A 10,354-nucleotide genomic window follows, 5' to 3' on the forward strand; every position below is an offset into this window, starting at 1 on the left:
TTCAGGATTTTGGGATTTCAGGATTTTGGGATTCCAGGACTATTCACTGATTGGAATCCTCACTCCGCCATATAAACCCATTAACTAACGCCAATTAAAGACACTTCCTGCAATCCCAGGGACTGGATTTGGGATACAGCAGAAAAATTGGAACTGAGGAGATCAAACCCACCCCAAAAATAGGGAACATTCCATAAAAATCCTGAAATTGGGATTTTTTTTTTTTGGGTTGGGGGGAATTGGGGATTTCAGGGGTTCTTCCTCAGCTTGGTTTTTTTTTGGGGAGGGGGGAATTTGGTATTTGGGTGATTTGGGTTTCTCAAGATCTGGGATTTTTCTTCCTAAACAGAGATATTTGGGATTTCCTTCCCAAAGTGGAGGGATTTGGGATTTCCCCTCCACAACTGGGAGGGGTTTTGGGGTCCTTTCCCAAATTTAGGGGAATTTCAACCTTCTCATTTCACCCCGACCCTAAATGAAAATCAACAATTACATTTAATTTATTACAAAACAATTAAAATATTACATGATTCCCACAGATCCCACCAATTCCCTACAAAATATTTTGGGATTTGGGTCATCCTTCCCCCCAGAAAAAACCCCAAAAAAGTTTTTTTTGTCCCCCAAATCCCAATTTGGGACCCCCAAAACCCCTTTAAGGCAGCTAGGGGAGTGCAAACCCCATAAAAAAGCCTATTTACAACCAGGGGAAGGCACTGGGGGAGGTCCCGAAGGGTGTGGGGGACATCTGGGGGCATCTTGGGGTGGAGACAGGGTCACACCAACAGCTGCCATCATCCCCCCCCCACCTTTGGCACTGGGGAGGGCTCAAAACGAGAAATTTTGGAATTTTTTAAGACAAAAAAAGGCACAAAAGTCTTTGGAGGGGGTCGGAGGGTGGGGTTTTGGGGCGTCCCCCCTACAAATGTCCCTTTTTTTTGGGGGTGGTGGCTTTGGGGTCAGCCCCGGAGCTTGTCGTAGTCGCTGACCATCCTTTTGATGTGGAAGAGTTTGTTCCGGAGGGTTTTGGATTCCCGCTTCTTGTCCTGGTACTCCGGGCTCTGGGAAGGCATTTGGGGACTTTAGGAGATGTCTGGGGACATTCTGGGGACATTTTGGGGATATGGGGGATGTCACCAAAAAGGCAGGTGACCCTAAAAGTCAGCCCCGAGAACTCACCCTCTTCACGTCCTTGAGATGGTTGTACTCCTCGGCCAGCGCCTGCGGGGACAGCGGGGTCAGGGACAGAGGGGACAGGGGACAGCGGGGACAGGGACAGGGGAGATGGGGGAGACAGGGACAGAGGGACAGGGGATAGGGGATGGGGGAACAAAGGGAGCAGAGGTAACAGGGAGGGGACAGAAGGACAGCGGGATCAGGGACAGGGGACACAAGGACATCGGAGACAGAGGGACAGAGGGACAGGAAGGGACAGAGGAACAGGAGGAGACAGGGACATGGAAAGGACAGAGGGGACAGAGAGGGGACAATAGGGAGTGAATGGGGGAAGAAATAAGGGGGGAGTGGAGGTGAAAAAGGGGTCAAAAAGAAGGAAGAAGGGGCAAAAAGGGGTGAAAAGGGGCACCAAGGGCGGTCTGGGGGTCAGCAGGGGCACACCTGGTACTGGGCGCTGTCCTCGGGCACCTGGTCCAGCTGCGCTGCCAGCTGTGCCAGGCGCTCATTGAGCCCGTCCATGTGGGCACAGAGCTCCTTGTAGCGCCGCAGCTCCTGCCCGAAATCCGCCTTGTAGCGCTGGCGCGTGCCCGGGGAGTTGATTGGGGGGTACAGCCTGCAGGGGGACATGGGGACATCACTGGGGACACGGGGGTATTGGGGACATTGGGGATATTTGGGATATTGGATATGAGATATGGGGACATTGGATTTGGAATATGGGGACATTGGAGACATTGGGGACATTGGGATTTGGGATATGAGGACATTGGGACATTAGATATGGGATACGGGGACATTGGGGACCTTGGGGATATTTGGGCCATTGGATTTGGGATATGGGGACATTGGATTTGGGATATGGGGACACTGGGGACATCGGCGACATTGGGATATGGGGACACTGGGTGTGGGACGTGGGACATGAGGGCACTGGGGACATTGGGGACACTGGGGACATGGGGACACCAGACATGGGGACACAGGGCCATAGAGACCCAGTGAGAAGCACCGTCCCGAGTGTCACCTGTGCCACTGCTCGCTGTCACGCTCGTCACTGGACTCAGGGGCGGTGGCGGGGTCGGTGTCGTACTGGGAGCACTGGGAGCCCTCGGGCTGGCGCCGGCCCCGGCGGCCGCGGCGGGCGGGGGGCTTGTGGGGGGGATGGGCGGCGTCCGGCTCCTCCGAGGGCGAGGGGGGGTCCGAGGGGGGGTCACTGGTGGGAGACGGGGACATCGGACACGGGGACACGGCCCCGGGGTGCACAGGGGGATTCCCGACCCCTCAAATCCTTCCCCACCCCTCTCCTGACCCCTCCCCTTATTTCCCAACCCCTCCACCCATTCCCGAACCCTCCCACATCTCCCAAACTTTCCCACCCCTTTCCAGACCCCTCCCCATATTCCCCACCTCTTTCTCTCCCCTTCCCACTTTTTCCACCCCTTTCCCGGCCCTTCCCCACATTTCTCCACCCCTCCTCACCTTTCCTGCCCTCTTCTGCCCCTTTCCCATTTTCTCCACCCCTTCCCGCCCTTTCCCCAAATTTTCCACCCTTCTCCATCCCTCTCCCGACCCCTCCCCAAATTTCCCGACCTGTCCTCAACTTTCCCTCCCTCTTCCGCCCCTCCCCCATTTTTTCCGTCCTTTTCCCGCCCTCTCCGCAAATTCGCCAACCCCTCCAATCTTTTCCCGCCCCCTCCCCATATTTCCCAACCCCCTCATTCTTTCCCCGACCACTCCGCACCTTTCCCTCCTTTTTCTGCCCCTTCCCCACTTTTTCCACCACTCTCCCGACCCCTCCCCGAATTTCCAGACCCCTCCAATCTTTTCCCGCCCCCTCCTCATATTCCCCACATTCCCCACCCCGTCCCCTGGCGCTGCCGCCCCCTCCCCACCTTTTCCAGCCCTTCTGGAGGGGGTCGCTGTACAAGGGGGGGCTGTAGGGCGGGGCCGGCCCGGGGGTCCCGCCCTTCTCCGAGTACGCGACGGTGGCGGCCTCGTCCGGAACGCTCGTCCCGCCCGACACGTTCTTCACCTTGAAAAAGGGATTTGGGATTTTGGGGGGAGAACTCAGCTGGGATAAAGGAGAAGCCGGCGAGAAATGTCCCGAGAAATTTGCGTGGGAATTGGCCCGAAATTCCCGCAGAAATCTCTGAAAATTCACCGAGAAGCACCCGAAAATTCCCTGAAAATTGTCCGAGACATCCCTGAAAATTCACCAAGAAACCCCAGAAAATTTCTTGAAGATACACCAAGAAATCCCTGATAATCCCACAAGAAATCCCCGAAAATTCCCTGAGAAATCCGGCAGAAAGTCCACGGAAACCAGGGGTTGTTGTCCCACCTGGAGTCCCCCCAAATCCTCCAGGAACACCCCCAAAAAGCCCAAAACCCAGAAACCCCAAAACCGAAAAACTCCAAAACTCCAAAACCAAAAAAATCCAAAACCCCAAAACCAAAAAAACCCAAACCCAGAAACCCCTCAAAAACCCAAACCCCCTAAAAGTTAAAACTTCAAAACCAAAAAAACCCAAACCCAGAAACCTCAAAACCCAAAAACCCCCAAACCTAAGAACCCCCCAAAAAACCAAAACCCCCAAAACCCAATAACCCCAAAAACCTCAAAAACCCCAAAACCCCCAAAAAATCCCAAAACCCCAAATGCTCGTGGGGAGACAGCGACAAAGGGACAAAGGCACAGAGCTGGCGGTTGGTGCCACCCTCAGGGTGACGCCCCGAGAGGTTTGGGGTGGCCCAACAAGGGGGACAAGGGACATCCGGCTGTCCCCTGTCCCCTTCCTTCCGGCCCTTTGTGGGTTGTTTGTGCCGGATGCCGGTCCCCGCTGCCTTGGTGGCCTTGGAGACATCCGGCCGGACACGCCACTTCCGCCGCTGTCCCCTCCTGGGGGCCACCTGGTGTGTCCCCAAGCTGTGGTGGCATCTGGGGACAGAGATGTCCCCAAAGGGGGTGACATCCCCAAAGCGGGGGAGGTGGCACGATGGGGGGGAGGCACCCGGGGTGGCACCTGGGGTGTCACCGTGTCCCCAGAGGGACAGGAAATGCTCGGCCAGGGAGGGGCTTTGAGCAAATAAAGGCGGGCAGGATCAAAAGAAATGAAAATAAATAAAATTAAATAAAATGAAAATAAATAAAAATCGATACAGAGAGCATGGCCCCACAGACACGGGACTGGGAGTGGTGGCTTGGGGACAGGCATGGGGACAGAGGAGAGGGATGGGGACAGGGATGGGGAGAGGGACAGGGGACAAGGAAGGGGTTGGGGACAGGGGACAGAGATAGAGACAGGGGACAGGGACAGGAGTGTCCCCAAAGCCACTGTCCCAACCCTTCCCACGGGAACGCTATGACACTCTCACCCATCCCCCAGCAGGTGACACATCCCGGGCCACACCGGGATGTCCCCAAGGTCCCCATCCAATGCCACCACTCCGGGTTTTCCCAGGGCCACCTCCCGGTTAATCATTGGCCAGACCGAAACCGCGCCGTGGCCCCGGTGTCACCTGGCAGTGTCACCTGCCAGTGTCCCCAAGCACTCTTGGGGTCCCTAAACCCCCTCCTGACGTCGCCACACGAGGTCCCCAAACCCCTCCTGGTGTCCCCACACACACCTTCAAGTCCCCAAATTCCCCTGAAGTCCCCTCCTGGTGTCCCCAAACCCCTTCCCAGTGTCCCCAAATCCCCTAAATCCCCCAAATCCAACTCTTCCAACGATCCCAAACTGCCAAAACTCCCAAAATCCCAACAATTCCAACAATCCCCAAAATCCCAACATTTCCAACAATTCCAACAATCCCAACAATCCCCAAATTCCAACAATCCCAAACTCCCAACATTTCCAACAATCTGAAAACCTCAAAATCCAACATTTCCAACAATCCCAACAATCCCAAAGTTCCAAACAACCCCAAATCACAAGTCCTGAACTCGCAGCTCTCACCCACTCCTCGACGTCAGGTCCCTGGGGCTCGGCAGGGATTTTATCCCAGTAAATGTTGTGTTTTCCGTATTTCCAGATCTTGCTGCGCGTTTTGTGCGCCAGGACGCAGATGAGGCACAGCAGGAGCACAGTCAGGAACCCACAGGCGATGGCCACAGCCTGAGGGAGTGCAGGGGTTATTCAGGAATTATTCAGGAATTATTTGGGAATTTGGGGATTCCACATTCAAGAATTCAGGATTTGGGAATTTGGGGATTCAGGGGTTTGGGAATTTGGGGTTTAGGGATTCCTGGCATCAGGACTCTCATCCCCAAAATCCTTGTGGTGTTGGGTGAGCCCAATCCCAAAGATTCTGTGTGCTTCCCAAACCCCAAATCTTCCCAAATACCAAACTCTAAACCTTCCTAGATCCCAAACATTTCCCTGTCCTTCCCAAATCCCAAACCCCAAATCTTTCCAAATCCCAAAGCTTTTCTGTCCTTCCCAAACCTTTCCAAATCCCAAATCTTTCCTCTCCTTCCCAAACCTCCTTTGGGATTTGGGAAGTTTTGGGATTCTAAAAGGACAGAAAAGGTTGGGGGTTTGAGAAGGTTCGGGGTTTGGGAAGGACGGGCAGGATCTGGGGGCTCCCGGTGCCAGCCGGGCACTGCCGGGCCCCCATCCCGTGCCAGTCCCGGGCGGCCCCGGGCGCTCCCGGTTCCGCCGGCCGGGCTGGAAGCGCCGCATTCCAATTCCAGCCCTGGCGGGGGGAGCGGCCCCGGCCTGGTCAGGCACGGGACCGGGAGCGGGACCTGGACCGGGATTGGGATCGGGATAGGGACCAGGATTGGGATCTGGGAATGATTTGAGACCGGCACCGGGGTCCGGGAATGCTTTGGGATCGCTGCTGTTTGGGGCTGGCTCGGGGAAGAGCAGGGGGGAGGTGAGCGAGGGGGCGGGGCTGATTCCTGAATCCCAAATTTTTCTCTGCCCTTCCCGAATCCCAAACCTTTCCGTGGGGATCCTTCCCTCACCCCCTGGGGGTTCCTCCCTCATTTTTTGGGGGTGTCTCCCTCCCTCCCTCCCTCCCTCAGTCTCTCCCTCCCCTCCTGGAGGTCCCTCCCTCAGTCCATCCCTCATTTCCTGGTGGTCCTTCCCTCATCTTTTGGAGGTCCTTCCTTCCCCTGCCGGTGGTCCCCATCTTCCCGGTGGTCCCTGTCCCCTGCTGGTAGTCCCTGTCCCATCCTGGTGGTCCCTGTCTCCTGGTGGTCCTTCCTCCCCATTCTCTCCCGATAGCCTCATCCCCTCGTGGTGGTCCCTGTCCCCTCTTAGTGGTCCCCATTCCCTGGTGGCCCTTCCTCCCCTCCCAGTAGTCCCCATCCTGTCTTGGTGGTCTCTGTCCCCCAGTAGTCCCTGTCCCCTCCTCGTGGTCCCCATCACCTGGTAGTCCCCATCCCCTCGTAGTAGTCCCTGCCCCACCTCGTGGTCCCTCTCCTCGGTGGTCCCTGTCCCCTCCTGGTAGTCCCCGTCACCTGGTGGTCCCCATTCCCTCCCAGTAGCCCCCATCCCCCGGGGTGTCCCCGCTGACCTCCTGCGGGTCCACAGTGCAGTAGTGGTACAGGTACTGGTTGAGCACGGTGCCCCCGGCGTACACCTGGCTGCACATGGCCAGCAGCGGGCTGTAGTAGTACCCCCCGCCACTCATCTGTGCCTGCGGGTTCACCCCCACCACATAGACGATGCTGGCCACCAGCATCACCAAGGCCAGCACGGCGCACACCACGATGACCACCAGGTAGAAACGGCGCGACCGCGAGCTGCTGGACTTGCTCAAGCTGGCCACCAACAGCCCCAGCTGGGCCAGGAAGCAGAGCACAGCCATGGCAATCATGAAGCCGTTGGCCGCCCGCGGGTTGGTGACGCCTCCGTAGTATCCCCCGTAGCCGTAGCCGTAGTTCACCCCGCTGCCGTAGTAACCGGAGCCGTAGAAACCGCCCAGGCCGGTGCCCAGCACGCCGCCGTAGCCGTAGCCGTAGTCCCAGGCCAGCGTGGAGGCCACGCAGGCGAACACGGCAATGCACAACAGCATCACCGCGCCCTCCAGCAGCCGCACCAGCCCCGGCGGTGACGACCACTTGTAGAAATGCTGAGGGACGTCCTCAATGTAGTAGGAGCCCGGTGGCGGCGAGCGGGCGCCGAAATCGTAGCCATAGTCACCCGTGGGTGGCCCGTAGGAGGCGGGGGGTGGCCCGTAGGCGCTGTCATAGGGTTTCTTGGTGAACATCCCTGCAGGGGACAGGGGACAGAATGCTCGAGGGAGGTTCTGTCGCTGGAGGAGGTGGTGGAGGAAGGACTTTGGTCCCTTTGTCATCGTCGCCACCCAGCTGGAGAGGGAGTGGGAGGTGCGGCGGTTTGTGTGGGGAAACTGAGGCACAGGGTTGTCACACAGAGTTGGGGTGTCCAAAAAACTTTGGAGATCCCACGAAAGAAGCCTTGGATACCCCACAAAAAATCTGGGAAACTTCCTCAAAAATAACCTGGAGAGACCCCCAAAAAAACCTTGGAGATCCCACCAAAAAAACCTTGGAGACCCCCACAAAAACCTTGGAGATCCCACAAACAAATTCAGAGACCCCCCCCAAAAAAATACCGGAGGATTCCCCCCCAAAAAACCTTGGAGACCCCACCAAAAAAAAAACTTGGAGACCCCACCAAAAAAACTTTGGAGACCTCACAAGAACCTTGGAGACTCCATAAAAAGACGCCACAAAAGTTTCGTGGAGAAACTGAGGCACGGCGTCACCTTGGGTTGACGTGGGGAAACTGAGGCACAGTGAGTCACCAGCCAGTGCCACCCCAGGCTCTCGGTGTCACCTCCCTGTCCCCAACAGCCTGAAGCCGGCAGGGAATTAATTGGGATTGCTGGAATTCCCCGATGGGAAGCAGGGGGCCTAAGCTGATCCGGACGGATTAAAAATCAAAATAATCACAATCAAAATCAAAATAATTAAAATAATTATAATCACCAAGTCCACGTGAGGCAAGGCCACGAGGAGAGCGGCTGGAAAATTTGGGGTGGGGGGTTAAAATCAGCAAAATTAATGTGGGTACCCCCTCGTGCCATGCAGAGAACCCAGAAAAAAACAACAAAAAAAACCCCAAATCGCTGGGGGAAAGGCGAGTTCCTGTGGGAAACTCAAAGTGGGCGCCAGTTCCGGCGGTACTGGGGCTCGGCGGGACCCCCGGGAGGGGCGGGGAGGAGTTTTGGGGGTGCCCAAAGGTCCCGGTTCCCAATCCCACCGATTCCAAATGCCCCGGTCCCACCGATCCCAAATCTCCTGGTGCCGGGCGGATCCCCCCATTTGACTCCACTTGGGACCCCCGGGAGGCCACCGGGATCCGCAGCAGGGACCGGAGCGCGGTGTCGCCGGTGGCAGCCGGGCCGGGGACGGCTCCGGTACCGGGAGCACTACCGGGGTCAGCACGGAGGGGATTTCGGTGGTGTCGGGGAGCCCGGTACCGGTGCGGAGCCGCTGGGGACCCGCTACCGCTCTGGAATCCGGAACCGACGGGGACCCGGGTGCCGGTGGGGACCCCAGTACCGCTCTGGAATCCCGTGGCCGCTACCGATATGAACCTGTTGGGGCCCCGGTACCGGTGTGGACCCGGTGGGGACCCCAGTACCGCTCTGGAATCCGGTACTGGCTGGGGCCCTGGTGCCGGCGGGGACCCCGGTACCCGCTCTGGAACCCTGTGGCCGCTCCCGGTCCGGCCCGCGGTGCCGGAGAGAAGCCCGGCGAGGCCCCCGGTGCCTCGGGGAAGGACGAACTACCCCCGTTCGCAGCGGGGAGCGGAGACCCCCGGTGCTCCCTCCCGTTCCGGTACCGCCCTCCTCCCGCGCTGCCGCTGCCGGTACCGGGGGTTCCCGGTACCGCGGAGCCGCTCACCTGCCGCCTCCTCCGCCGCTTTGTTCACCTTAAAATGGCAGCCAGGAGCGGCGGAGGCGGCGGCGGCGGCGGCGCTGCGGCACCGGCCCCGGGTCCCGCCCCCGGGGAGGGCGGGGGGCGGCACCGGGCACGGAGGGGTTAAAAGGGGGCGGGGCCCAATCGGGAGGAGCCCCCGAGGGAGGTTTGGGGAAATTCTGGGGGAACAAAAGGGGAAACTGGGGATAGGAGCGTCCCCAAAGCGGGGAAGGCTTGAGATCGTCCCGCCCCTCCCCCCCCCGAAAAAAAACTTGGAGGTTTTTTGTTAATTACCAAAGGTAATGAATGAATTAATCAATGTTTAATTATCCCAGTTCCTGTGGAAGGGCAAGGGACACATCCAGGGGGGGTGCAAAGGGGGCGGGGCCTCCCCAGAAACCTCAAAATGAGGGGAGGGGACCCCGGGGTGGCTCGGGGGGTGTCCCCGGCCGTCCCCGATTGTCGCGGCTCCAGTGGCACCGGGATCAGGATGGATCCAGCCGGGATCGGGAATGGATCTGGGTAGGAATGATCTCACCGGGATCGGGAATGTCGGGCTGGATCCAGTCGGGATCGGGAATGTTGGGATGGATCCTGTTGGGATGGATCCCACCGGGATCGGGAATACCGGGAATCCTGCCAGGATGGGTCCAGGCAGGATCGGGAAAGTCGGGAATGATCCCACTGGGATCGGGATGGATCCAACTAGGATCAGAAACGTTGGGATGGATCCTTCCAGGATGGATCCCACCGGGATTGGAATGGATCCTCTTGGGATGGATCTAGCCAGGATCGGGAATATTGGGATGGATCTTGCAAGGAATGATCCAATTGGGATCGGGATGGATCCAGCCGGGATCGGGAACTCTGGGATGGATCCAGCCAGGATTGGGAATGTTTGGATGGGTCCTTCCAAGATGGATCCCACTGGGATTGGGATGGATCCTGCTGGGATGGATCCAGCCAGCATCGAGAATATCGGGAATGATCCAACAGGGATCGAGATGGATCCATCTGGGATCGGGAATGCCGGGATGAATCCCGCCGGGATCGGGATGGATTGTCCGGCCGCAATGACACTTTTGGGGGCCCCTTTGGGGACCCAGCGCCGTCCCCCGGCCTCCCCCGCGCCCCGGCAGCACCGACCGTCCCCCGCGCTGTCACCAGCTCGTCCTCGAAGGTGACACGCCTGGCACGCGCTGGCGGCGACATCGCCACACGGAGGGTGGCGGCGCTGTGGTGGTGTTGTCGCCGTGCGGGGGGACACGGCGGGGACATCGC

General features: G+C 58.4%; 1 protein-coding gene across 1 annotated transcript; it reads right to left on the bottom strand.

Annotated features, from left to right (window-relative positions):
• Positions 1-756: 756 nt before the first annotated feature.
• On the bottom strand, positions 757-9,095 carry OCLN (occludin). Its single transcript, XM_054286625.1, has 8 exons — positions 9,059-9,095; positions 6,700-7,397; positions 5,133-5,291; positions 3,069-3,208; positions 2,201-2,389; positions 1,618-1,789; positions 1,180-1,221; positions 757-1,061 (listed from the first exon to the last, which is right to left on the bottom strand). Exons 2-8 carry the CDS (start codon positions 7,393-7,395, stop codon positions 960-962), a joined length of 1,500 nt encoding a protein of 499 aa, XP_054142600.1. The 5' UTR covers positions 7,396-7,397; positions 9,059-9,095; the 3' UTR covers positions 757-959.
• Positions 9,096-10,354: the final 1,259 nt, after the last annotated feature.

The sequence above is a fragment of the Melozone crissalis genome, unplaced genomic scaffold (assembly GCF_028551555.1).
Source record: "Melozone crissalis strain CALT ecotype California unplaced genomic scaffold, PUWL_Pcris_2 ptg000054l_1, whole genome shotgun sequence".
Taxonomy (NCBI): Eukaryota; Metazoa; Chordata; class Aves; order Passeriformes; family Passerellidae; genus Melozone; species Melozone crissalis.